General features: G+C 34.7%; 9 protein-coding genes and 1 pseudogene across 13 annotated transcripts; 2 read left to right on the top strand and 8 right to left on the bottom strand.

Moving 5' to 3' along the window:
• The first annotated feature begins 39 nt into the window (after positions 1–39).
• LOC8266898 (GATA transcription factor 19) lies at positions 40–5,798 on the top strand. 4 transcript variants are annotated; one of them, XM_048375550.1, is made up of 11 exons: positions 40–745; positions 1,317–1,415; positions 1,521–1,660; positions 2,206–2,310; positions 2,480–2,585; positions 3,531–3,590; positions 3,783–3,848; positions 4,086–4,151; positions 4,809–4,889; positions 5,280–5,357; positions 5,476–5,798. In XM_048375550.1, the coding sequence occupies exons 1-11, from the start codon at positions 479–481 to the stop codon at positions 5,521–5,523; spliced, it is 1,116 nt and encodes a 371-aa protein (XP_048231507.1). In that variant the 5' UTR covers positions 40–478; the 3' UTR covers positions 5,524–5,798. The 4 variants fall into 4 exon arrangements, with proteins under 4 accessions (XP_048231507.1, XP_048231509.1, XP_048231506.1 ...); XM_048375549.1 differs by having other exon boundaries at positions 45–745; positions 2,471–2,585; XM_048375552.1 differs by lacking the exon at positions 4,086–4,151 and having other exon boundaries at positions 42–745; positions 2,471–2,585.
• Positions 5,799–7,087: 1,289 nt separating this feature from the next.
• On the top strand, positions 7,088–10,948 carry LOC8266897. The gene is made up of 6 exons (XM_015721450.3): positions 7,088–7,447; positions 7,529–7,624; positions 9,034–9,074; positions 9,256–9,373; positions 9,702–9,782; positions 10,620–10,948. Exons 1-6 carry the CDS (start codon positions 7,232–7,234, stop codon positions 10,674–10,676), a joined length of 609 nt encoding a protein of 202 aa, XP_015576936.1. The 5' UTR covers positions 7,088–7,231; the 3' UTR covers positions 10,677–10,948.
• Positions 10,949–11,165: 217 nt separating this feature from the next.
• LOC8266896 (auxin-responsive protein SAUR67-like) lies at positions 11,166–12,041 on the bottom strand. Its single transcript, XM_015721451.3, has one exon. It carries the CDS (start codon positions 11,659–11,661, stop codon positions 11,227–11,229), a length of 435 nt encoding a protein of 144 aa, XP_015576937.2. The 5' UTR covers positions 11,662–12,041; the 3' UTR covers positions 11,166–11,226.
• A 1,251-nt stretch (positions 12,042–13,292) lies between these two features.
• Positions 13,293–13,895, bottom strand: LOC8266895 (auxin-responsive protein SAUR68). The gene has a single exon (XM_002522637.4). The coding sequence runs from the start codon at positions 13,804–13,806 to the stop codon at positions 13,378–13,380; it is 429 nt and encodes a 142-aa protein (XP_002522683.3). The 5' UTR covers positions 13,807–13,895; the 3' UTR covers positions 13,293–13,377.
• Positions 13,896–14,896: 1,001 nt separating this feature from the next.
• LOC8266894 (auxin-responsive protein SAUR68) lies at positions 14,897–15,616 on the bottom strand. Its single transcript, XM_015721476.3, has one exon. It carries the CDS (start codon positions 15,431–15,433, stop codon positions 14,990–14,992), a length of 444 nt encoding a protein of 147 aa, XP_015576962.1. The 5' UTR covers positions 15,434–15,616; the 3' UTR covers positions 14,897–14,989.
• A 2,715-nt stretch (positions 15,617–18,331) lies between these two features.
• On the bottom strand, positions 18,332–18,936 carry LOC8266891 (annotated as a pseudogene).
• A 683-nt stretch (positions 18,937–19,619) lies between these two features.
• Positions 19,620–21,510, bottom strand: LOC125370377. Of its 2 annotated transcripts, none has more exons than XM_048375492.1 (2): positions 20,238–21,510; positions 19,620–20,144 (listed from the first exon to the last, which is right to left on the bottom strand). In XM_048375492.1, exons 1-2 carry the CDS (start codon positions 20,373–20,375, stop codon positions 19,710–19,712), a joined length of 573 nt encoding a protein of 190 aa, XP_048231449.1. In that variant the 5' UTR covers positions 20,376–21,510; the 3' UTR covers positions 19,620–19,709. Both variants share the same exon structure in this region; 1 of them encodes a protein (XP_048231449.1).
• A 282-nt stretch (positions 21,511–21,792) lies between these two features.
• On the bottom strand, positions 21,793–22,536 carry LOC8266888 (auxin-responsive protein SAUR68). The gene has a single exon (XM_002522630.4). It carries the CDS (start codon positions 22,296–22,298, stop codon positions 21,855–21,857), a length of 444 nt encoding a protein of 147 aa, XP_002522676.1. The 5' UTR covers positions 22,299–22,536; the 3' UTR covers positions 21,793–21,854.
• A 1,230-nt stretch (positions 22,537–23,766) lies between these two features.
• LOC8266887 (auxin-responsive protein SAUR68) lies at positions 23,767–24,589 on the bottom strand. The gene has a single exon (XM_002522629.4). The coding sequence runs from the start codon at positions 24,285–24,287 to the stop codon at positions 23,844–23,846; it is 444 nt and encodes a 147-aa protein (XP_002522675.1). The 5' UTR covers positions 24,288–24,589; the 3' UTR covers positions 23,767–23,843.
• Positions 24,590–25,542: 953 nt separating this feature from the next.
• LOC8266886 (auxin-responsive protein SAUR68) lies at positions 25,543–26,262 on the bottom strand. The gene has a single exon (XM_002522628.2). It carries the CDS (start codon positions 26,156–26,158, stop codon positions 25,715–25,717), a length of 444 nt encoding a protein of 147 aa, XP_002522674.1. The 5' UTR covers positions 26,159–26,262; the 3' UTR covers positions 25,543–25,714.
• Between the last annotated feature and the right edge of the window lie 341 nt (positions 26,263–26,603).

Below are 26,603 nucleotides of genomic sequence, written 5' to 3'. Positions count from 1 at the left end.
AGAAAGAAGTCTGCTCTGTTGCTTTTGTAAGCTTATTTGCAACTATTTCTATGGAAAGGCAATAAAAATACAGAGAAAGTAACATAAAAATACACAATTCAAGCAAAAAAAAGAAAAAAGAATTTTTTTTTGAAGAAATTAAAAACAGCACAGAATTGTAAATAGTAGTAGATCTTAATTAGTAGTTTAAGCAAAAAAATAAAATAAAATAAAATTTAATTTGCAGTCAATTTGGAGTCCATTATTTTGAAAACAGATTACAGAGAAAGAAGCCTCCAATTTCACTGCTTTGACAAATTGCAGAAATCTATAAGTTTTATATTTTATATTTCTATATACGTAGAGACACAGAGAGAGAAAGGCTTTGTTTTCTGTATATATATATAGAGAGAGGGAGAGGGAGAGGGAGAGAGAGAGAGAGAGAGAGAGAGAGAGAGAGAGAGAGCAGAAAAGAGGCGTTTCTTTTGAGGAAAGGGAAATGGAGAGGGGTAATACGTCGTCGTATAGGGAGGAGTATGATTATGAGGATGAAGATGACACATCGATTTTACAGATTGATGGGGGTTGTAGATTTGATAGAGTTGAAGAGGAAATGGCTAAAATGAATTGTGACAATAATAATAATAATCATAATAATAATATTTATAATAATGAAATTAGTAGCAGCAGCAGTAATAGAACTAGTGAGCTTACTATTGCTTTTGAAGGAGAGGTTTATGTTTTTCCTGCTGTTACTCCTCATAAGGTTTGTTTATTTTAATTCTTAATTTTATTTTATTTTGATTCAGTGAAATGCATGTGCTTCTTTATCGATTGTGCAGCTCACTTCTTGTTTCTGTGTGCTTTCTAAGTGAATTTGATTGGGCTTTTTTCATCAAATTCTTTTTTAAAGAAAATTGTTTTACTTCTTGTTGTGCTTTCAAGTGGTGGTTTGGCATGGTAGATTAGCTCGTTTGATGAAAATGAGGGCTTTCTTTATCCAAGGTGGCTCCGTTTCTGTTGGGTCTGACAAGTATAAATCTGGAATTTGTAATGATTTTGGTGCATCAAGCAACTCCATTTTTGGTTAATTGTTTCTATCAAGTTACCCCAAAAAAGAAAATGTTGTTACAAGGGTATAAGCACACTGCATTCAACTATTCAATTTCTCTTTCTTTTCCAGACACTTCCTGCCATATTAGAAATTGAAAAGTTCTAGTCCGGGTGCTAACATATGTATGACATTTTCTACACCGATTGCAATCTTTTTATTTGTTTTTCTTATCCTTTGGGTGGGTGTCTTTCTGTACTTTGATTCACTGGAGCGTATGTGACAGGTGCAAGCTGTGCTGTTACTTCTGGGAGGGGCTGATACACCTGCTGCTAGCGTTCCAAGTTCTGAATTTTTGGTACAACAAAATGCTGGTGTATATCATGTATTACTTGCTAAGACCCTGCTCCCTGATTTCTTTTTTTTTTCTCTTTCTTTTTTGTAGATTCAAATTGTAACTATTCTATTGTTTCCTTACTGCACTTTCCAGAGTTTAGGTGATAGTGATACTTCACGGGAATCAAAACTTTCAAGAAGGATTGCCTCCCTGGTAAGATTTCGTGAAAAGCGGAAAGAGAGATGCTTTGAAAAGAAAATCCGCTACACTTGCCGGAAAGAAGTTGCCCAAAGGTAGGATGCGTAGTATCTATAGGTCCTGTCGCTGTAAGAATGTTAAGTCTCTTAGCTGAATTGATTTCTATTGGGGTGGTATACATGGTCCTTTCCTTCCCATCAGTGTGTTTAGTGGCCCACCCCAAACTCAAATAAATAAAGAAAAGGAAAAAAAATAGTGTGTTCCCATTGACCCTTTAACCACAGAAAGCCACCACCTTTCCTGCCTCAGGTGAGGTCATTCTACTCTATTTATTTCTGTAGGTCATTGAAGAAAGAAAAACCTTATACATTTGCTTGTCAATATAAATCTCAACAGAACTTGTGAGCAAAAGCTCAAGGATTGTCTTTTCCTTCTTGCTGAGTTCGTAACATTCTGTTTCTCTCTGTGCATGCATATGGTGATTGAACTAATTTGTATTATTGGCTTCTATAAACATGTTTCAACATGTGCACGTTTGAATTCAAGATTTCCTATTGTTATTGTTCCTTTCTTTTGGTTTCCATTGTCATTATTAGCATCTGAAACAATTGCTAATCATGAATACTAATTTCTCTGCTAGAATGCATCGTAAGAATGGACAATTTGCATCATTGAAGGATTGTTACAGCACAGGTACTGGCAGCAACTGGGAACCAAGCAATACGACTCCTCAATCTGAACCTATGTGAGTTGAACTCACTGTTCATTTAAATCATCTGCAAAAATGCTTAAATCTAGGATTATAGCTTACATGAAGCTGACACACTGCTTGGGCTTGTCCTGCCATTTGTTGATGCTGGTGTTTTCCTCCTTTGGTTGTTATGCGTTCCTGCATTTTTATTTAGTTTACGCAGATGTCAACACTGTGGGACTAGTGAGAATGCCACTCCGGCAATGCGACGTGGACCAGCTGGTCCAAGAACTCTCTGCAATGCTTGTGGCCTTATGTGGGCAAATAAGGTAGGTTCTTTGGTGCTAATTGATTTCTTATTTTTATTGAACTTTCTCCTATAACTATTCTTTTTATAATTGGATGACTTGGTTCTTTACTGGATATTATGGATGCTGTTTTTTAGGTCATTTTTTCTCCTTGCATTGATTTTTAGGTGTAGAATATTAGACTATTACGAAGAAATTGGTCTCATTGCTCAGAAACTATGTAATGCTGTAGCATTCTTAAGTTTAGTAATTCTTTTTCCATTGAAGAGCATTATTTCATATCATTTACCATTTCAAAATTTTCTGTATGCATTCCATTTTAATCTAATTGAGCAAGATTCCTTTGATTTCATTGCTTGATCTCTTGCTTTTGGAAATACTTTTCCATTGTCATTTGAATTTTTTTTTAAAATTTTGTTGGCTTTTCATCAGTCTTAGGTTGGAGAGAGCACAGCCTAACATGTATGATATCTTCTGCTATATGTGATGTATCAATCTACCTAATTCGACTGCATAATTGAATCTAATCAAACATATTTTTTCACATAAGTTAGTAGATCGCTTACTTAATTACTTTAGCAATCTATTCACGCTGGTCAACAGTAGTTGGATCCACATTTTTTTTTGAAGGGGGCATTTTGGGTTTCATTTGTCAAGTTGGCAGTCACACTCTTCTATAGGAACATGATTAGCAGTTCGAATGCATGTATAAGATTATTTTCTTTTTTATGATACCCTTTCTTTTTTGTTTTTGAGGCGTTTGAACATGAGAACTCAACATCTATTCTAATAGACATTAACATTTCTTGACTAAAACTAAATATGGTCTCTGTTTGTCATGGTAAAAGCTTCTAGAACTTATGTGATTAACTGCCTTGATTCTTTTCTCTTAGGAGAAAGTTCTCTTTTAATTTTGCTATTTTTTTTTTGGTGTAACTTACATTTCAATGATATTTAATTTCAAAGGGCACTTTGAGGGATCTTACCAAAGGGGGGAGGCATGTTTCTTTCGATCAAAATGAGCTGGTATGTCTCTTGGTCATTCGACTTCCTGTTTTCAATGACAACATTAACATTTATCTTTATTTCTTTGATTGTGATTTAGTGATCAGTTAAGACTTGTGTAAATGTTCATATTGGTCCTTTTTTCAAGTCATACTTCTTCATTTCCAATAATAAACTCATATCGAAGGGGTGACAACTTTGTTATTATTTCAGGGCACTCCTGATTTTAAGCCTTCAACCATGGAACAAGAAAACCCTTATGTTAACCAGGATGAAGAGGTATGGTTTCTTGTACTGTTGATATGCTTTGTCACAAAGCAAAAATGTAGCAAATTAATCCGGTCACTGCTAAACATAGTTATATTGCTCACACTGTCATTTGTATATTTGTTGTTAGTTTATGGGAATAAAACCACATTTAATGATTACTTTTGACCTAAATTAGCAGTCTGAACTCTGTCCACTGCTACTTGAATAAGGCATGACTTATTGGCCTCTGCATTATTCAATCTTTAGGGAAGCCCAGAAGAGAGTAAACCAGTGCTATTAGATTCTGAGAATTCTATGAGGCCAAATGATCAGGTATGTCCTTTCCTGGACTTGCAGATGAGTTATCAGTTGTATGCAAGGTTGCAGATATGGTTGCAAGTCGTAGTCGCCATGTTGTGATATTAGGGATTTGGATCTAAGTTAACTGTCATGACTTACATGGTTCATAGCATAATGTTGGTGAAAAAAACTATTACAATATACATTACTTAAAACCCTCTTTTTACTATATGTGATATTTGATTAGTTACCATACTGACTTGAGCGAATTCTACCAAGATGTATGAAGGTTAGTGTTTCCAGAAGTGGGTATGTTCTCATTTATGAATAAGGAAAAAATGGTTGTCCCCTTCTACTAAGCTGTTAATTGCTCGTATTTCCTTTGGGGTTCAGATGATGTAAATATGTGTTAATTCAAATGTGAAAAAAACTGGACAACTAAGTATCTGGAATGGTTCTGTGCTTGTTTTATCTTGTAGACCTGTTCTAATGGAGATTGAACTTGTTGCATTGCAAAGAAACACAGTTCCCTAGTAACTGGACTTCATTGGTATTAACGATATAGCTTTGCAGTAATCTCTAATTAGAGGCCAAACATTTTAATGGAGTCCATGGTTTTGGATATCCAATCTACTTATTTTCAAGATAGCTTTTGATCTTGATTATCAGCTTTGCATATCTTATATGCAGGATTTGCTTGAAACTGATGACACTGTCACTGATCCTTTGCCTACGCATGTGGAGAATTCATCAGTCAACCTAGATGATGAGGTAAACTTCATGCTGATTAAGTGACAAATCTCACAGGTCCTATGGTAGCCATGTAATTTGCCTATGGTGATCTACAGCAAGAAAGCCATATTAAGATTCTAATAACTTGTGCAAGGAGAAAGGATACAAAAAGAAAAGAAGAAAAGAAAAGAAAAAGAGGTCACTGATATGTAAATTTACATTCTGTGATTATAAATGCCCAAAGTATAAAGTCTTCTGGTCATAAATAAGTTGTATCTAACCATGGAAATCTAGAGTTGAATGAACCCATCTTTCTATATCTATGAAGATATCATATATTATGTAGATAAAATTAAGAATAGATCTTAATGCCATGAACTAAATCTTCTCATTGACTTCTTTTTCTTTTTTAATCTTTCCATTTATTAGGACTTCCAAGAAACATTGGATGGGCTCGGGAATGTTTCAGGTTCAGAATTTGAGATCCCTGGAAATTTTGATGATCAGGTAGTGGTCTTTTAGCGACTTGACATCCAAGCATATTGGAGACTAACCATATCCTTCAGCTAGGTTAAATACTGTAAATGCTAGTTACTTCTCCAGAGTTCATGATACCGACTTACAGGTTGACATTGGTGATTGTAATATGGGGAGTGAGTGGTCAGGGACTTGAGACCATGCTATGCACGTAGAACCTTAATCCTTGAGAAAATGTAGCAAGTATATTGCCAGGGATCGAGCAGTTTATACTAACTAGTATAGAGATCGAGTGATGGTTTTCCTGTTTATAAACAGAATAATGTGTCTCTCTCTCTCTTTTACTTCTTCAACTCTCTCAAATTAGATTTCATTGTAAACATAAGTTGCTCTGTAAGTGATTTGGTAATCCTACATCTCTTTGTAGGATTACAAATTTTTATTGAATGTAACACGGTGGCGTTCACCAAACATGATGTCTTTTTATTTTTTATTTTATTTTTTTAAAATTTAAGCATTACTCATTGATCCAGTTAGAAGTTCCGTACCAGTGAAATGCCCAGAGTTGCCTGTAGGAATCATTAAATTAAACAAATTCTAAACCCCACCTTGTAATCATAGTAGAGTTACAATTCTGTTTACAGACTTTATACCAAACCTTTCTTTCCTAGTGCTTCTATGCAAAGTCTTTCTTTCCCTACAGCTTCTACCATCTCTACAGCTCTTATTCAAATTACAAGAGCTTCTTATTCAAATTATCTTTTGTTAAGATCCAAATGAAGTTACCGGTAGTATGGTAACTGCATATTCTGGAATAGTCGGCGGCGGTGTCTATGGAGAATTTTATCAGGAATACATGATTGCTAGACCATGATCCACTAAATTGTCAAATTTTGGTTGTAACTCTCGATTTCAGATAGATTAATAAGTTACTGCTCGGGCTTAACGAAAATTGAGAAACAGTAAAAGCAGGGCTGCATATTTTTTGTTTAGCTTTTTTTTTTTTTTTGGAGTTGATCATTCTAGTTTGTAGATGATAATAATAATAATAATAATTAGCTGCATAATTAATATTTTTGAATATCATTCAAATGCTGAAAACTATTGTCAATGGCTTCTTTGTATTGATCTTTCACAAGACTACTTGTATCCTTTATCTAACTTAATTTCTGTTGAATCTTGATTCCATCTTTCATACATACATTAAGTAGGATAAGTTTTACCAAAGCCTTCCAAATTTTGCCACGAGGGATGCTAATAAAAATCTGTTTGAATAGCTTTATTAATAACTAAAACTTGGCTCTGCTCATAAATAGACTTGTGAGCTAATTCTTAAATTATTATACTAATAATTTAAAATCTAAATATAAAACTTATGTATTTTTATTTATATTAAATATAAAAATATTTGAAAATATATTTACTAAAATAAAAGGACAGATTTTTTGTTAAATAATTTAATTCCGTATTTATATTTATTAAACTCCTTTACTCAATTTAATTCATTTAAATTTACGAAATATAAAAATTTTAATATATTTCAACTTAAATTGGGTTGGATAATCAACGAATGAAGTCTGAAGTAGCGAAAATTCGTCTAAGAATGAATGAGAACATAATTGCAACAAGTGAAATTTGTCAGAGAAGAAAGTAATTTTGACAGAAAACTGACACGTGCGATCCTGATAATAGAAAACCGCCACGTGTCATTACCACTCTACCTGCCCGTCTCTCTTCTGCGCTTGAACAGCAGGTGAAAGAATAAAAATCCCGCTTTCCCAATTCTTAACAAACATACACACGGAAAACAGAAAACGAATTTTCAAAAAATTTTCCTTTAGTTTCTTTTTTCTGATTAATCCTAAAACTCTCTCTGCGTGACTTATTTTTGTCGTACAAGGCAAATGGGAAGAAACGGTAACGGAGAAGGAAGTGGTGGTGGAGGAGGAGCAGGAGGAGAGACAGTTCCACGATTAGGTTCAAGCTCAAGAGTGAGAAGAGGAGCAGACCCGTTGTTAGTGGTGTGTAGATGTTTTAGCTTCGTAACTGCTCTCACTGCTATCCTTTGCATTGCCGTTAATGCTCTCTCTGCTGTTCGATCTTTTAGAGACGGATCCGATGTAAGTATATAACGCTTTTACTTAAAAATTTTAAATCTTACATTTTGTATGTGTTGATTGTTATTTTGTTATTTTTTTCAGGTATTTGATGGCATATTTAGGTGCTATGCTGTGCTGATTGCGTTTTCTGTGGTTGTTGCTGAGACTGAGTGGGGTTTTATTGTGAAGTTCTGGCAGGTTAGAGTTTTTTTTTTTCTTTTTTTTGGTTTGTGAAGTAATATTATTTGTGTATATTGAGTTTTTAAGATATTTTTTACATTTTTGTTTTAGCTATGCGTAATTTTGTTTAAAGAAATGTATGTTATAAGTATATTGACACGAGATTTGTGAAATTTTGATTTGTGTATATGGAGTGTGAAGTTTTGGTAAGGTTATTTGAAGAAGAAAGGGAAAAGAATTAGACCTTGTGTAAAGTCTAAAAATGCAAGTATTCAATTCTATTTAGTCAGTTCTAATTTTTGGAGAAGTTAGTATTCAATTTTTCAACTTTTCGAAACAGGCTTCTATTAAAGAAATGGAATCATATGAATAGACCTGAATTTTGCAGCCCATGATTTGTTCCAAACAAGACCTATAGTTTAGAGATGCTAGTAGAATAAATGTCGAAGGATTTGCACAGTGTATCTAGCTAGATTTTGGATGGTTTTTGCTTCCTTGATGCATCACATTTTTGGTTGAGAGTATTTAGTGAAGAACATTGTGCATGGTCATGGAGTTTTCTCTCGAATTGGTAAAGAAGCACTAGGGAGGAGACAATAACTTTCTTTCACATTTGGCATTAACTAAAAATGCATAGTACTAGCTACATTGACTCAAAAAGTTCTAGCTTAGGAAACCATTATTATTGAAGAGGTATATGAGACCTGTGGCTGTGGAGTTTATTTGTTGAGATGGGATAATGTAAATCATTGATATATAAGTTTGCTGTTGCATGCTCTGATTTTCAAGTATCATCATGATGCGGTGAAAGATTCTTTTGCCCTCTGTATGAAAACAATTTCTTTTTCTTTCTAGAGCAGCATTTCCTTAATGAATGTTCACCACTATTTCTAACTAGACATAGAACCTGATCCTACTACTGCTTTATATCATGATGAGGAATGCTATGCTTATAAACCCTGTTAAAACTATTTTTTGGAAAGTTCCCTGGTAAATACTGCAAACCGGTTTACTAGTTTATCGAAACATCTCAGTTTGGACAAAGGAAACCCCCTCTTGCTGGCATGTTTAAGTGCTGATTTATGTTCTTTTATTGCATGGGACACAGTTACTAGGTCTAGTTTACCTTAAAGCAATTTTCTTGAGTAGAAGTGAACTAGCACTGTTGGGAACTCTTATTCTATTATATATAATTTCTGTTTAGGGTTCGGCCTTTCAGTAGGTATCAGTAATCCGCAAGCTCAAACTAGTGAAACAAAAAGAAAGAATGAATTGTACTCTTAAAATTAAAATAAAACAATGACTACCTAATGCATTTAGGTCAATATAAGCAGTAATAACAATTCAGGTCTAGCCTACGTGAAAATATACTTGCTTGCAGACCTTTTCTCATGCATCACTTAATAACATTGTTTAACCATTTGCAGGTGTTGGAGTATTGGGCTGGTAGGGGTATGCTGCAGATATTGTATGTCTTATGTTTTAGTAGGAACTTGCTTTTATTTTTACATTTATTTTTTGCATACAAAAAAAGAAATTCTTATAAAGATATTGGAAGAGTCATGTTCCAAGAAGAAGGGGACATATGGACAGAGAGAGATTCATAAATAATCTTATTTGGCTTCTCATATTATGGTTGCTCTGTTTAGTGTTGCAGTGATGACGAGAGCTTTCCCTGACTATTCATCAAGCCAGAAGGATCTTATTCTTCTACAAAATATAGCAAGCTATATGCTACTTGCTTGTGGTGTGGTTTATGTTGTTTCGGTAAGATGACAAATTGTAACTAACTTCCCCTGGGTTTAATTTGACTCTGGTGGCGTTTGAAGAAATTGCCAACTCAAATATACTATTGATGAGATTCCTTTTTTTTCTTCATGATTTTCAATCTATTTAGCAACTTGTTTGCAACTTTAATTTTTTGGTTGTATTGTTATTTTAATTTTTGAACGATCATATATTATAGTGGCTTTGTAAAATTCAATACATCTAGTTGATTAAATTTTAAAAGATTTCAAGTTTGACTGTGCTTTCCTTTGAGGAATCTCTATTTTAATTAAATCTTGTTTCATTTTGAATGCAATTTTATTTTCAGGGAATTCTGTGCATCGGCTTTCTCAAACGTGCTCGCCAACAGAAAGAAATTTCAAAGGAGCAGGCAGTCAAGGATTTGGAGGTAAGCTTACTGCTACCGTACAAAGAAGTATGGATCGTAAGACGAGTTCATTTGATGTTCTTGCTTGTATATTACTTTCAAGCTTGCTTATGTGCTACTCAGGTTTGTGAAGTTAGGCTTTAGTTGTGACATCATCATATAGTGGTCAAGGAAAGATATGAACTTCTTCTAGGGCTAAGGAAAAATGAATGTTTAGATACCTGTAAGTCTAATCAAAGTTATTGAATTGTTTACCCAAGTGATGGCCCGTTTTGACCTCATTCATAATCCAATTCTCAGTCTTATTTTCACAACTATCTTCTGATTGCTGTGCGCTTATCTGCAAGTAGAAAAAACTTCTTCGCCTGCTAAACTAGGATGCTGGAAGGTAGGCCAAAATGATGATGATGATGAATGATATGATTTTGTTTGGTTCTTTAAGTGTTTGATGGACTTGAATTCATTGGGTTCCAAGCCGTTGGACGAATATATTTTGAAGCATATGACCCCTTAATGAGGACTGCATCTTTCTCTGTTTCTAATAGAGCAGCAGAGTTATTGATCAAATGCTTTTAGCTCTAAAGTTTATTCATTAAATAAGTAGTGGTTGCAAATACCAAGTTTATGTGAATTGAACACTGTGTTGATTATAGTTAGTAGTAGTCAAGTTTATGTGAATTGATTGTTACATTTCATATGTGGAATTAGTCAATATGCTAATTCTAGGTTTGACTTCATACAAGCTGGTTTAAGCATATCCAATTGGTTTATTAGAAATTTTTATAACAGTTCGTTTATGTCTGCCAATTGTGATGATTGGATTTTTCTATACCGACTAACATGGATTAAAAATGACAGCAATTAGAGCGGCGAAGGGAGGAGCTAGAACAATTGCTCATGGAAGAAAGAGTTTGACGCCATCTACGCCAGTACTGTTTTCAGATAACATTGATAATGGCTTTGATGAACCCTAACTGCGTGAATCTCATGTTACTATGCTTATACCATTTCATTGATTGATTCTGTTAGTTGTTTTCTGAAGGTTTCTTTTCCATGAAATTGTATAGCTGTGCAGTTGTGCAGAAAGCCATGTAGTTTGGTTCCTTTTTTTTTTTTGTTGGAAACCTAACTGCTTTGGCTTTTGTTATCCATATGTTTCATGATCAAGCGCATTGCATTTTCAAGAATCGATTTCGCTTGATGTTTCTTATGTGTATTATGTTGATGCCTACATCTATATAAATCCTGTGATGTGTTGGACAATATGTTCAATGCTTCTTGCGTAGATCACCAAGTTTGGTGTGTAATTATTTTAATTTACTTGCAGCTGTAGATGCTTTAAATCAAACATAAAAATTATGATTACTTTTGGAGATGCAACTAATATCGGATAGGATTTGAGACTTCTGATTAAAAATGTATGTATATACATGTATGCATTGTTTACAAATTTGAAGATGACTCTTCAGAAGCTACAAATTGGTATTTGATTGCTTGTTTCTTGATGTTGGAGATAGAAAGACAATGAACAGCAGCTAGCTACAGACATGAGTAATGCTCTTTGTACATCTCCAGTAACCTGTTGTTTGATCAAAGCAATGACATATTCCATGAACTCTGCATCGCATGGCACTGTAAGAGGCCCTTTGCTTGGCAATCCAAAGGCTTCTGCTGCTATATTGAGTAGCTCTTGGATAATTTCATTGTTGAGATACGCCAGGGGAAGTGAGAAACGTTTCTGATCAGCAGAGTACACGACAAAATGACCCTTGGCTGACGTGCTACCACTGTTCGTCTCTACACTTCCAATGCCTTCTGGTATTGTGATTCTTTTTCGCCTTATAGCAGCAAGCTTTTGCCATTTCCTTGCTAATTTGAGAAGCTTCTTGGCACCGATCATCCTGTTGCTCTATAAAACTAAAGGGATGGATCCTGAGAGAAGGAAATGTTAGAATTCAAGTGATGAATGCTTATCCTGTGATGGGTAAAGGGCAAAGGAAATGACCTGACTATAAATATTCACAAAGAAGGGCTATTTGAGAAGCAAGACCATGTGAGACTATTGGTGGATGTAAGGGGTCTGTTTGGAAGGTGGACATGTTTGGTACACGTTTGAAAATCAACGCATCAAGGTGGAGCATATATAGGCGTTTCATATCCATATTTTGCTGCCAAGTAATTTGCCAGCAATATATAAACAAGACGAATGGCTCATGACTCATGAATATGAAAAATCTCAACGAACTACACGAACCAAAGAAAAGGCAAATCTGTCATCATGGTTGCATTTATCGGAAGCTATCTACACTCAAATTCAATTATTGGTGACTGCTGGTAGAGTTGTGCAAGTTTGGTGTTCGTAGATTATGCATATATGTTATGGAAATACACTACAAATTGGACCCATCTGTTCAAGGACAAATTCTAACACAGCTCTTGAATGTGCCAAATCCATCATAGATAAATTCAACTATAGTGGTGACCCTTCAATTTTTGTTAGGTAACATAATTATATTGGTTAATATATAATTACTATGGGTTGTGATCACTATTATTCCAGGTAGATGATCATAAAAACTTAGGCCAACGTTTCTCTTTTTCTATAAATTCTAATTATCTAGCAAGCTGGGCTCTGAATTTAGATTGTTTTGTCCCAATCTTCCTGCTAATACCAACCCAGCTGATTGTCAAAAACAGTAGGGAAATTCAGAGTTCGAATCCTACTATGAAAATAAGAACTTCATCCAAGTAGGATTAGAAATCGTTACTTTAAAAAACAATTAATTCTTTAAGAGTTTAAGAGTCTAAACGGTGCATAGGCAGGTGAAATTTATTATAAAATGTCCAATTCCAATCAGAATTTGCTTTAAAACAAAACCCTACTGAGATTCTTGATAATTGAGGAGTTGAGAAATTTATCAGAGAATGTAAAATGGGGTTGGATTAGAGATACCAAGAGGGTCAGGCACTGATGAGTATCATACTGAAATCAGCAAATATTTGATGAAGCCAAACAAGATCAAGAGTGCTTCTGTTAATGTTGATAATCATAATGCCCTTAGTGGCAATGATGATGCAATAACAATAGGCGGCCAAGAAGCCAAAGAACAAAGACAGTCTTGCACATGAAGTCAAGCCAAAAACTCATCTCAAGCTTGTTTTGCTAGTTCAAGAAAAGCTTACGGAACAAGGTTATATTGATCCTGATGAGATTGACAGGAAGCTTGACGAAACTATGAAGATCTTGGAACCCTAAACCTGCTAATCAAAATGTTACTGTTTTTCTTTCCTGTATTAGTATTATATGTATTAATATTTTTAATAATTTGAATGCAATGATTTTGGATGATCAAGAATATATATAGTAGGTCAGGTTTCCTCTAATTTTTCCTTTTTTCTTATGCTGAGGAAACTATTCTGAGTTAATTTTGGAGGATACTTTTTTGGTTAATGTTGTTTACTAATACAACTATTGAATTAATAATATTTGTTTGAATTGATTTGTGGAAAACAAAATGGTATACGACCAAGTTCATGGAAAACTTTACAGGATTGTCATATAATCTATCAATTAAATTAGGCATATATGTACTTTTTACAAATCTGTTACATCTCTTTAGCAGCTATAAATTGGTAACTGCTGGAGACGGAAAGATGATGAAGAACAACTGTTAGCTATGGAACTCAACAATGCCATTTCTACATCTCTATTAACTTGTTGCTTAATCAAAGAAATTGCATATTCCATTAGCTCTGCTTCACATGGTAATGTGAGAGGCCCCTTGCTCGACAATCCAAACTCATCTTCTGCCATGTGCAACAACTCTCTGATTATTTCATTGTTAAGATATTCTAAGGGAAGCAGAAACCGTTTTTGATCCGCGGAGTACACAACAAAACAACCCTTCTCAGCTTTTGATGATGTGCTGCAACTGCTTGAATCTGCACTTGCAATAGTTTGCGGAAATGAGATTCGTTTTCGCCTGATAGCAGCCATCTTTTGCCATTTTCTTGCTAATTTGAGGAGCTTCTTGGTGCTGATCATCTTGTCACTCAATAAAGGTGAAGATTTATGAGGAAAGAATGGACGAGGAAAGCTTTAGGTTTTGAAATAATAGTGAATGCAAATTTTATGATGGGTAGAATGCAATGGAAGTAGCTCGGATTTATATTCGCAGAGGCCAGACATAAGTGTTATTCATGGAGCTCCTACAATGTAGGGACAAATGGGAAGCAAAACCATGTGATGGGTGGTTGTAAGAAACTGTTGGAGAGGTGGGCATGTTTGGTTTTTGAAAATCAGCAATTCAAGATAGAGCATCTGAGTGATATATCTTAATCCTTCTGCCATGTAGGTGGCCAGCAAAGTAAATATGAGACTGGATACCACAGCAAATTAAGGCATAATAATGCATGGCACAAGAAAACAAGATAACATGGTTACATTCAATTACTGGTTGGTGAAGACTAAAATAGTTGTGGACATTGTTACGCAATCTTGATTTTTATATGGTATTATAAAAGACACTTCCAGTTAGACCAAAAATGCCAATATGTCTAGAAACTGCCAAACAGATAATAGGAAACTGTTCTTCCGCAAGCCTTCAGAACCAGAAATAATAACATTTTAGATGCTAGTCTGGATTTAGGACAATCATCCTGTAGGAGAATGATATGAACAGGTGTAGAATTGATTGGCATGTATTATCCGAATGCAGCAGTCTATCAACGGCAAGGATTGTACTTATTCATTTCAGTAATAGGATTTGAAGCAAATAGAACAGATGTCTCTCAAGTACAAGTTTTGCAAAACTAATGCAGCTTAGGCAGAGTTATTAGGCAAGTAAACAGTGGAACTGTAATATAATTGCAGAAAATAAATCTTGTCCTTTTGAACATTAATGACTAAAATATGATATGAATTGTACATTAATCCATGAATTATTCATTTCTTTAATAGTCCAGACACTTTTAGGAAATGCGAATGGACCAAATCCCTTTGGGTTCCGTCAGAAATCTCATTTTCTTGCCATGCAATCCTAACAGCTAAAGAACTCAGTATAATAATGGAATTTATATTCCATATGGAGAAACTAGATAGGAACAAAATTTTGAGATTTATATTCCATGTGGAGAAAACTAGATAGGAATACAATTTTTTGAGATCCTTGTTGATGTATAATAATGTACACTTTGTAAATCTATTTTACAGATCTATTTGTATCTTTTCAGAAGCTACAAATTGGTAATTGGTGGATCCTTGCTTGATGTTGGAGATGGAAAGATGACGAACAACTGCTAGCTATGGAGGTCCTAAATGCTTGTTCTACTTCTCTGGTAACCTTCTTTTTCATCAAAGAAATTGCATATTCCATAAGCTCTCCGTCGCATGGTAATGTGAGAGGTCCCTTACTAGGCAATCCAAACTCTTCCTCTGCCATGTCGAATAGCTCTTTGATTTTTTCATTGTTAAGATATTCCAGAGGAAGCAGAAACCGTTTCTGATCTGCAGAGTACACAGCAAAACAACCTTTCTCAGCTTTTGTGGATGTGGTGGAACTGCTAGTATCAATACTTGTGATGGGGTTCGGTAATGTGATTCGTTTTCTCCTGATAGCAGCCAACTTCTGCCATTTCTTTGCCAATTTCAGGAGCTTCTTGGCACTGATCATCTTGTTAGATTAGAAACTGAATTGAAAAGGTTTTAGGAAAAGGAGGAAAATTTAGATTCTGGATCTGGATGCTAATCCTGTGACGAGTGGAAGGCAATGCAAGTGACTTGGTTATATATTCACCACAGCCAGACACCACACGGTCCAGTGAGCTCCCGCAATGCAGGTGGACATGGAAGCAAAAGCATGTGATAGGTGGAGGTGGTTGTGAGAGATTGCTCATAATCTGCCCAACATGGTGGAGCTCAGGTGGGTGGGTCATGACCATCTTTCTGGGAACAAGCTAGTTGCATTCGAGAAACTTATCCATTGGTGAAAGCTGGATATATAGTCTAAAGATTCATGTCTTAGAAACACACTGCAAGTTGGACCCATACGTCAAAGAACTACCTAACAGATAACATGGAGACAGGATTGCTTACACAGTCCAGTGTAGAATTATCCCATGGTATCTAATTTTTCCATGATCACCCTGTGCTGTTATGACAAGTACAGGTACGGAAATTGTTGATGTGATTGTACATATCTATATTAGATAGATCCAGTCCATAACCAACAAATTCAGATATAGAAAAGTAAATAATTCACAAGACTGCAACAGAATACAAAAAAAGGAAATTTAACTAATTATGATGTTGAATAAAACGTGCATATAAGTGAATACAGAAGCTTTTCCCATGTCATAGCTAAACGTCTTCCGATGAAGACACAGCATCGTGCCAATTTAATAGGAGCTTCACTTGGTAGCCCAGACACTACGGAAATCTGGAAATAGTACTTTGATGATGTTACTGCAAAGAAATTACAGGCTGGCATGCTTGATGAAATCATTAACTATGTTCAATCTCTTCAACGACAAGTAGAAGTAATTATTAGCTAATCCTCAACTAACTATCTCTATAAAATATGGTTATGTGCATTTATTTCTTAATCCTGATCCTGGTTTTGGTGCCATGAACAGTTCTTGTCAATGAAACTAGCTGCTGTCAATCCAAGGCTTGACTTTAACATCAATAATTTGATCGCAAAAGAGGTAATGGAATCATAATTTTGCTAAGTTAAAGCTATAATTCCAAGTGTTTGCAACTTTATCTGGTTAACCGAACCTTTGATTCTCTTTTGTATGTGTTTTGATGCAGACATTTCCTCCTTGTCCAACCAATTTTCCAGCAATTGGGATGTCATCAGATATGACTAATCCTGCCTATCTTCAATTTAACTCTCTACAACAACAGCAGCAGCAGCAATAACAACAACTAGTGACATGTTGTGGATTGGAAATGGGGATAAATACTCCTGGTATGGGGATTAGAAGAACCATGCAAAGTAACACAATAAAACTAAAAAAACAGAACAAAATAATTTTTTTTCGGAATAATTATAAAAATGGTGGATAAACTTCTTAAAATTTAAAAGTTACAATTTAATGTGTGAAACCGGAAATTATTAACATTTAAATGTATAGAACCGGTAATTTATATAAAAAGAGTTGGTTAATTACAAAAATGGTATGTAAACTTGTTAAAATTTGATAATTAAATATTTAAAGTTTTAAAATTTACTATTTGGTGTGTGAACTTTTTTGATAAATACTTGACTGCATATAGCAAGTTAATAGCAATTACAGACTTGTAATCTTAAAACACATATTATCCGCTTAGTAACAAGAATAAAATATTGAGTAATCTTAAAAAAATATCTATTTTTAATATATTAATACACTGTTTTTATTATTACTATAATTATACTATTTTTTCGATATTTCATCAATTATTTTAAAGAAATCTCTATTCAACTTTGACTTTGAGTGACACTTTGTCTTTTTTATCCCATCACTATAAATATCTAAAATAGAAATTGATAATTATTGAGGATGATAATTTTAATTATAATATTATTTACTTATACATCTTCTTATGACATGTATAATATTTAATTTATCTTTATAATTTTTATTGTATATATGAAAAATTTACTATCTTGCATAGAAATATTATATTTCACTATGAAAATGTAATAGAGTGTCATTTGTCTATAAGTTAATAATTTTTTATTTCAGATACTAAATTACAACTTTTAAAAGTTTAAACATTGAATTATTAGATTTTAACAAGTTAGATATATTATTTTGTAATAAACTATGGACCTGCTATATATACTGAACAATAAACATTTACTGGGTTAAATTATAATTTTTAAAAATTTAAACATTTATCTTTCAAATTTGAAGTTATCCCTATTATTTTCTCCTATCTCACCGTGGATTCGTCGGTGGAGAAACTTTGCTTGTTTTCTCTCATAGTGTTTATGCCTTGCAAACCATCACCAAACCTAATCTCACACCACTTAAAAGTCTGCCAAGAGCCTAGGCATCCCTTTTTGCCCCGGAGTCCAATCCTCTCATCGGGTCGCTTCTCTGACCCGGACTTAATGACCAAGAAGCCAAAGAACAAGGACTATCTTGAACATGAAATCAGGCGAAGACTTTATCTCCAGGTTGTTTTGCTAATTCAAGAAAAGCTTATGGAACAAGGTTACATTGATCCTGATGAGAAGCTTGAGGAAATTGCTAATAAGCTTGAAGAAACTAGGAAGATGTTAGAAGCTCAAACCTAGTAATAAGAATGCTGTCGTCTTTTTTCCTTTTATCATCATTATTCTTTAATTTGAATGTAATGATTTTGGATGATCAAGAATATAGTAGGTTATTTTTTTTTTTTATTCTGTGAATAAGTTTCCAGGATTCTTTTCTGGTTGAATTTCTTTTTCTTACTAATACAACTGTTGAATAAAATAATGTTAATGGGTTTTGGTTATTTATTTGTAAGATGTTTGTTTGAATTTGGTATGTGGAAAACAAAGGGAAAATGACCAACTTGATGGAAAATTTCAGAGAACTGTAACGAAATCTATCAACATATGTATTATTTACAAAAGTATTACAACACGTTAGTAGCTACAAATTGGTAGTTGGTGGCTTGTTACTTGCTGTTGGAGATGGAAAGATGACGAAGAACAACTGTTAGCAATGGAAGTCAACAGTGCCATTTCTACATCTCTGGTAACTTGTTGCTTAATCAAACCAATTGCAAATTCCATTAGCTCTGCTTCACATGGTAATGTGAGAGGCCCTTTGCTTGGCAATCCAAACTCATCTTCTGCCATGTTGAATAGCTCTCTGATTACTTCATTGTTAAGATACTCTAAAGGAGAAATCGTTTTTGATCCGTAGAGTACACAACAAAACAACCCTTCTCAGCTCTTGATGATGTGCTGCAACTGCTTGTATCTTCACTTGCATAATTAGTTTGTGGCAAGGCTATTCTTTTTCGCCTGATAGCAGCCATCTTTTGCCATTTCCTTGGCAGTTTGAGGAGCTTCTTGGCGCTGATCATCTTGTTAACTAGTCTGTAGCGGAAGAGAGTTTAGAGAAAAAGTTGAGGAGAGCTTTAGATTTGGAGTTTTCAATGCTTATGCTGTGATGGGTAAAAGGCAAAGGAAGGAGCTTGGCTATATATTCATCAAGGGTGGAACTAGTCCCTTTCCATGGAGATCCCACAATGTAGGGAAACAAGGAAAGCAAGGCCATGTGATAGGTGGATGTGAAAGCCTATTTGCAAGGTGGACAGCCTGGTGTTTGAAAAACCAACTTAATTTTCAAGGTGGAGCAAGGTTGTTCCTTATCAAATTAGAAACAGGACAAGCAGGTGGCTCATGGAATTAATTTTACAACAAACTCGATCGCCATGTGAACCAGAAAAATTAAGATAAAATTGGTAAGCTCATGACCTGAATGTGGATCTACTTCTAATAGCTACAGTTATTGAAAACCAAGATCTACATTAGATCAGGTAAGAAAGCTGGCATTGTTGGGCAAGATAGATATTGCAGTCTATTTGTAGTAGACCCAATATGTCTGAGAACTGCCAAGCAAATATATGCATATACTTTGGATAACACATCCCTGCTTTTGGATGGTAGCCACTACAAGTGGCATTAGTTTTGCTTTAGTAGTTTCAAATTCATTTTTCCTATAAATGCTATGTTCTGTCCTCATATTAAAACTTTGGTTGGAAGATAGGTAATAATTGATACAAAGTAGAAGCATTGAAAATAAAAGGCAAACCTCTGCTGCTGTAAAATAACAATTATGTTGCTACAAAAATGTATAAAAGACCCAAAACTCATCACTCAAAAATTAGCAAATTGAGGTATCAGCAACATCCTCCTAGCTATCAGCAACATTGAGATGCAAGAGGAGTGCTACAACTTGAACTTAATTAGGATTCTTTTCCAATCTCTTATTCCAACTTCGAGAAGAATGCACGATACAGTATAGACCACTATCATCATTCTGATGCTCATTATCAGGACAAGAGTCATCATTCTGACGCTGGCTATCAGGACAAGAATTATCTCTCTGATCTTCCACAATCTGCGCAGATACAGGTTGAACATTTGTAACTTTATTATTTACCAATTCTGCGTAAGTTGTTCCCTGTGGAACCAAAAGATTATTTGCAGTAATCATCATCTGTGTCCAGTAAGCTTGTTCTTCAAATCCACTTATGGGTTGAAATCCATAGCTAGAAGGCTCTTGTGATTGGATCGGTGCATTTTTTGGGACAGAACTTGAAGTCCCCGCAGCTGGTTCATCTTCATCATTTTTTGCTTTCTTTTTATATATCTTGCAAAGAGCCAATGCATGAAACTGATAGAAGCGAAAAAAGAAAAATCAAGAAAAGAACATGTCCTGGAATTTCTATACAAGCACTAATATGAGTAAAATCATTAACGTCCATACCTTTTTTCTGTAGTCATTGCCATTGTCTTTGTACTGCTTTACAATATACTCATGCATTTTCCAGTCCGTTCTCGTACCAGAAGATTGCTTCCTCTTTTGAATTTCCGTGTTCGAAAATTCGTAGTAGTCTAGTGACATTCTAACCCCTACAGGGCTCTTCTCATTTGGAATCTCTTTCTCACTTCCAGTTGGCTTCCAATAGCCATTGCTTGCTTTTCGAGATGGCCTACTCCCATCTGGGGATATTCTATTTCTAGGAGTGAAGAAATACCATTCCCTTTCTCCTATTAGCTCATACTTTCCTAATCGTAATTAAGTTAAATAATCAATTATATAATTTTCATGTTAAGTTCATATCTTGTATGTAATAACTGATTTTTTTTTTCTTTATATCTTTCCATGTATAAATAAAACGAGGAGAAGTATAATTAAATTTAAACATGAAGGCAGACATGCATGCAAGACTAACTAAGCAGTGAGTTTTCTGATGAAGAAGTAAAAAAGAAAAAAAAAAAAAACTAACCAGTGAGTTCATGAGGGTGGAACTTGTATATATCAACATCATGAACAAGGCCAAGAGGTAAGGGAAAACCCTCGACCTTGTGCTTCAAGTAGTTCACTAACTCTTCATCATTAGGCATAAATCGATAACCAACAGGCATTCCCCTGAAATATCCTTTAATACCATTGTCAGATACATTCTCATATGCAACCATTGCATTGTTGTTATTATTATAATAATTATTATTATTATTATTATTATTATTGTTCCCCATGTTGCTGTACAAAAATTGATCATAATGCAATGGCATGAAATTTTCTCCAATATTGTTGTTCGCTACATCAGCATTCACAATGATTGCGTTGCCGTTGTGATCGTTGTCTTGCTCATATAGATAACTATAAGGGAATGGCATAAGCACCGCTTCACTGTTGCCTTCAGTATTCGCATCGGCAGGAATTGCGTTATTGTTACTCGCGTTCCCACAGACAGTAGTGCAATGATTGTTGTTGCTGACGTTGTTGTTGTTGTCAGAGGACTTTTCAGGTAAGTCATAAGGTCCCTCCATTGTTGGTGATAGAGAGCGATTGAAATTTTGAAGCAGATGATGTATATAAATTACCAGAATATAGAAACATGTATATAATTTCAGACCGAAGCTGATCAGGATTAGAATTTCTTCGCATGTAAAAATATTTATTTTATAAGGATTTCACTGCTGTTTAAGGATTAGAAGTAAGGTTTCCAAAAAGATAATGTAAATGAATTTCCAGAATATGCAAAACATGCATATAATTTTAGGCCGAAGCTGACCAGGATTAGGTTTTCTCCTTTTTCTTTTCTTTTCTCTTTTTTCTTTTTTGGGGCTATTTTCTTTTTTTGTCCTTGCTCTGTTATTTACAATTGTTTTTTTTTTTTTTTTAAAAAAGGTTGTTTTTTTTTCAGGTTTAATATTCTGTGCGCCTTTAGCAAGAATTGAGCGACTGGCTATCTTTAATTTTCATGTTAATTTGGCCAGAGACTTGTGGGTTTTGATCGGAGACTACAAAAACGGATAGAATTTCTGACAAAAATCTATTGAAAAAGAATGTCTTTCTTTACAAGTCTAAGTATATTTAGAAGCTACAAATTGGAAAATGATTGCTTGGTAGTGGATGTTGGAGATGGAAAGACAATGAACAGAAACGATCAGCTATGCAAGTCAAGAATGCTCTTTCTACATCTTTAGTGACCTGCTGCTTTATCAAATCAATTGCATATTCCAAAAGCTCTGCCTCAAATGGTAATGTAAGAGGTCCATCGCTGGGCAATCCGAACTCTTCTTCTGCTATATCGAATAGCTCTCTGACTATATCATTGTTAAGATATTCTAATGGAAGCAGAAATCGTCTTTGATCTGCAGAGTACACAACAAACTGGCCTTTCTCTGCTTTTGATGATGTACTTGTAATATCTGTACTTGCCTTTATGATTTGTGGGGATGCGATTCTTTTTCGCCTGATTGCAGCCATCTTCTGCCACTTTCTTGCCAACTTGAGGAGCTTCTTGGTGCTGATCATCTTGGTACTCTATAAAGGTAAAGATCGATGGGAGAAAAATGGAGAAAGAAAGCTTTGGATATTAGAATAGCGAATAATGCAAATCTTATGATGGATAAAATCAATGGTTGTAAGCTTGAATTTATATTCACAAAGGGCAGACAATGTAGGGATAAATGGGAAGCAACACCATGTGGTGGGTGGTTGTAAGCGGCTATTGGGGAGGTGGGCATGTTGGGTCATATCACTCGTAGCAATCTTTCTGCCAAGTAGGTGGTCAGTGAAGCAGATATAAAAGTGGATATCGTAGCAAATTAAAAGCAAAACAATGCATACCACAGGAAAGAATAGGATAACATGGATACATTCAGTTATGCCAAGTAACTCAATTATTGGTGGTGAAGACTGAAATAGTTGTGGACATTTTATTATGCAATCTTGACATTTATATGGTATTACAAAGAGACTTCAAGTAGGACCCGGAAGCCAATATGTCAAGAAACTGCCTGAAAGATAAATGAAACCCGTTGTGCACAAGTCTTTCAGAAACAGATATGGTAATAATTTAGATGCCAGTCTGAATTGACCAATATCTTGTAAAATTCTGCATTTTCTCAATACAATATAAGTATTAATTTTAAATATATTTTATTAATAGCATAACATAATTGATAAATCAATTATTATAAATTAATGATAATTAATGAAAACTAAAAAGTTTTTGAAATGCATGCAAGAGTTCTTAAGAAATTTTGATGTCTGAAACATATCCACCACGAAAGCATTGCTCTTTTTGAAGATTCTTGTGCAACTAATGTATTATGAGGTCTATTTTGATGATGTATCTATGAATTGCATGTATATAAAGATCTTGTAGCATACGTTTGGTTAAAATTGAAAAATAGAAGCTGAATCCTAAATATTAAGATTTTTTAATATTAAACTTTAATAATTGTAATTATTGAAAATCCTTAAAATTTTTGGATAAACATATTTAGCTTTGTATTTTAATTTATAAGATTTAGCAATCAAATATATATTTTAAATTACTAAAAACATTGTAACAAAAAAAAAATTACATAAGAAATTTATATAGAACAATCATATTATACATGATTTCTGAATAGTAAGGTGTTGGACTGATAAAAGTGGAGTTTCTGAAGGTAGAGGTGGAGGACTGGTGCCATATATGGTGGCAGGGTGAGTGGGAGATGCAAATTTTGGCACAATCAAAGAATTTCATTTATGCCCAAATTGATGGGAGAGAAGGATGGCTTTCTATATGTGGAACTAAATTATCTATGAATTGTTCGTTTCTTTAATAGTCCAAACACTTTCAGCCAATGTGAAGGAACCAAATGCTTTTGGGTTCCATCAGGATTCTCATTTTCTGGCCATACTAAAATAATAAATGCCAATGTCTAACACCAAAAATTCAGTATAACGATAGTGAAAGTTATATTCTAATGGAGAAAAAACTAGACAGGAATAAAATTTTGAGATTCTCGTTGATGTATATTAATGTACACTTGATAAATCTATGTTTACAGATCTAATTGCACCTTTTCAGAAGCTACAAATTGGTAATTCACGGATCGCTGCTTGATGTTGGAGATGGAAAGATGACGAACAACTGCTAGCAATGGAGGTCAGCAACGCTTGTTCTACTTCTCTGGTAACCTTCTGTTTGATCAAAGAAATTGCATATTTCATAAGCTCTCCGTCGCATGGTAATGTGAGAGGTCCCTTACTAGGCAATCCAAACTCTTCCTCTGCCATGTCGAATAGCTGTTTGATTATTTCATTGTTAAGATATTCCACAGGAAGAAGAAACCGTTTCTGATCTGCAGAGTACACAGCAAAGCAACCTTTCTCAGCTTTTGTAGATGTGGTGCAACTGCTAGTATCAATACTTGTGATGGTGTTTGGTAATGTGATTCGTTTTCTCCTGATAGCAGCCAACTTCTGCCATTTCTTTGCCAATTTCAGGAGCTTCTTGGCACTGATCATCTTGTTAGATTAGTAACTGAATTGAAAGGGTTTTAAGAGAAGAAATAGAGGAGGAACCTTTATATTCTTGATCTGGATGCTAATCTTGTGATGGGTAGAAGGCACTGCAAGTAGGTTGATAATATATTCACCAAAGCCAGACACCATCCACTCCGGTGAGCTCCCACAATGCAGGTGGACATGGAATGGAATCAAAACCATGTGATAGGTGGTTGTGAGAGATTGATTACGGGTCAGGCATGTTTTCTTATGTTCATAATCTACCATGCAAGGTGGAGCTTAGGCGAGTGGGTCATGACCATACTTCTAAGAACAATTTATTTGCATTCAAGAAACCCCTCCATTGATGGGAAGTTGGGCCCATACATCTAAGAACTACCTAACAGATAACATGGAGTTCCTACCTCACATCAGAACAGAATTGCTTGTAATTTAGATGCCAGTCCAGTCTAGAGTTGTCCAACGTTATGTATTTTTTCCATTATCACCCTGTACCATTATGATAAGTACAGGTACGGAATTTGTTGGTGTGATTGTACATCTCTGTATAATTAACAAAATCAGATATAGGTAAGTATATAATTCGCAAGATATAGAACACAAGACTGCAACATAACAGAAACCAAGGAATCTTAACTAACTATAAGAAGAGGTATGCACATATATATCTAAACTATTGAAGGGAAAGCTAGAATGGATATTTTTTTTCTTTTGTGATTGGTAAAAATCTATCTTCTATTGCTATTTTCAGTGCAGAAGCACATGGTTAGTTACTTCAGAGAAGATGCTCGCTATGTTGGCCTAGTTATTGATGTTTTCTTTTTTGCAATTCCTGAAGTATGGCTTTTAACCTCATTTTCTCCGCAACTCTTATTGGTTTTGCTAATGATTCATAGATCACAATGTCTCCAGATTCTTGATTTCTTGAGAATGTGCCTAACCGTCTGCTAACATTTTTGTAAGGTCAAGTGGTCAACTCTGTAAGCATTAATTTTTTTTTGTTTTCCTCTTTATTACAAGTTTTTCAAACATTCGTACAGTAATGAAGCTTAGACAGGGTTCTTACGCAAGTGAACATATGACTGGAATTATTATTTAATTGTGGAAAATAAATATTCTTCTTCCTGAACCTTAATGGCTAATTATGATATGACGCTCTATAGCATTTTTGTTAGTGGAATTGCATAATCCACGAAATTCATTTTTTTAATAGTCCATACACTTTCAGGCAATGTGAAAGTACCGAATCCTTTTGGGTTCCATTACAAGTCTCATTTTCTTGCCATACCAAAAAATTTCAGCATATTGATAATGAAATTTATATTCCATGGAGAAAAAACTAGATAGGACCAAAATTTTTGAGATTCTTGATGATGTATATTAATGTACACTTGTAATCTATATTTACAGTTCTAATTGTATCTATTTCAGAAGCTACAAATTGGTAAATGGTGGATTGTTGCTTGATGTTGGAGATGGAAAGATGATGAACAACTGCTAGCTATGGAGGTCAGCAATGCTTGTTCGATGTCTCTAGTAACCTTCTGTTTGATCAAAGAAATTGCATATTCCATAAGCTCTGCATCGCACGGTAATGTGAGAGGTCCATTGCTAGGCAAACCGAACACTTCTTCTGCCATGTCGAATAGCTCTCTTACTATTTCATTGTTAAGATACTCTAAAGGTAGCAGAAATTGTTGCTGATCTGCAGAGTACACAACAAAACAACCTTTCTCAGCTTTTGCAGGTACGCTGCAACTGCTTGTATCAATTCGTGTGATGGTTTTTGGCAAAGGGATCTGTTTTCTCCTGATAGCAGCCATCTTTTGCCATTTTCTTGCCAATTTGAGGAGCTTCTTGGTGCTGATCATCTTGTTAATTATTCTATAGCGGAAGAGAGTTTTAGAGAAAAAAGTTGAGGAGAGCTTTGGTTTTGGAGTTCTCAATGCTTATGCTGTGATGGGTAGAAGGCAAAGGAAGTAGCTTGGCTATATATTAATCAAGGGCAGGACTAGTACCTTTCCAAAGAGATCCCACAATGTAAGGAAACAAGGAAAGCAAAGCCATGTGATAGGTGGATGTGAAAGCCTATTTGCAAGGTGGACATGTTGGCTTGTGTTTGAAAAACCAACTTAATGTCTAGAGTGGAGCAAGGTCGTTTCGTATCAAATTAGTAACAAGACATGCAGGTGGCTCATGGAATTAATTGACATGCAAAAATAGCCATGTGAACCATAAAATAATAATAATAATAATAATGATAAGCTCATGACTCTCTATGTGAAAACCAAGACATTAGTGGTGAAAGCTGGCATT

Source organism: Ricinus communis, chromosome 6, assembly GCF_019578655.1.
Source record: "Ricinus communis isolate WT05 ecotype wild-type chromosome 6, ASM1957865v1, whole genome shotgun sequence".
NCBI classification, from domain to species: Eukaryota; Viridiplantae; Streptophyta; class Magnoliopsida; order Malpighiales; family Euphorbiaceae; genus Ricinus; species Ricinus communis.
This window is presented reverse-complemented; position numbering and strand designations above follow the sequence as displayed.

What these genes read in the sequence shown, in the direction of transcription:
- LOC8266887 (XM_002522629.4), bottom strand. Translation starts at nt 24,287, where the DNA reads ATGATCAGTGCCAAGAAGCTCCTGAAATTGGCAAAGAAATGGCAGAAG.
- LOC8266888 (XM_002522630.4), bottom strand. Translation starts at nt 22,298, where the DNA reads ATGATCAGCACCAAGAAGCTCCTCAAGTTGGCAAGAAAGTGGCAGAAG.
- LOC125370377 (XM_048375492.1), bottom strand. Translation starts at nt 20,375, where the DNA reads ATGTCACTAGACTACTACGAATTTTCGAACACGGAAATTCAAAAGAGG. An exon ending in GCAATGACTACAGAAAAAAG is followed by an intron (nt 20,145 to 20,237) that starts GTATGGACGTTA and finishes CGCTTCTATCAG; the next exon opens with TTTCATGCATTGGCTCTTTG.
- LOC8266894 (XM_015721476.3), bottom strand. Translation starts at nt 15,433, where the DNA reads ATGATCAGTGCCAAGAAGCTCCTGAAATTGGCAAAGAAATGGCAGAAG.
- LOC8266897 (XM_015721450.3), top strand. Translation starts at nt 7,232, where the DNA reads ATGGGAAGAAACGGTAACGGAGAAGGAAGTGGTGGTGGAGGAGGAGCA. An exon ending in GTGTGGTTTATGTTGTTTCG is followed by an intron (nt 9,374 to 9,701) that starts GTAAGATGACAA and finishes TTTTATTTTCAG; the next exon opens with GGAATTCTGTGCATCGGCTT. An exon ending in AGGCAGTCAAGGATTTGGAG is followed by an intron (nt 9,783 to 10,619) that starts GTAAGCTTACTG and finishes TAAAAATGACAG; the next exon opens with CAATTAGAGCGGCGAAGGGA.
- LOC8266898 (XM_048375549.1), top strand. Translation starts at nt 479, where the DNA reads ATGGAGAGGGGTAATACGTCGTCGTATAGGGAGGAGTATGATTATGAG. An exon ending in CTTTCGATCAAAATGAGCTG is followed by an intron (nt 3,591 to 3,782) that starts GTATGTCTCTTG and finishes TTATTATTTCAG; the next exon opens with GGCACTCCTGATTTTAAGCC. An exon ending in CAGTCAACCTAGATGATGAG is followed by an intron (nt 4,890 to 5,279) that starts GTAAACTTCATG and finishes TCCATTTATTAG; the next exon opens with GACTTCCAAGAAACATTGGA.
- LOC8266895 (XM_002522637.4), bottom strand. Translation starts at nt 13,806, where the DNA reads ATGATCAGCACCAAGAAGCTCCTCAAATTAGCAAGAAAATGGCAAAAG.
- LOC8266896 (XM_015721451.3), bottom strand. Translation starts at nt 11,661, where the DNA reads ATGATCGGTGCCAAGAAGCTTCTCAAATTAGCAAGGAAATGGCAAAAG.
- LOC8266886 (XM_002522628.2), bottom strand. Translation starts at nt 26,158, where the DNA reads ATGATCAGCACCAAGAAGCTCCTCAAATTGGCAAGAAAATGGCAAAAG.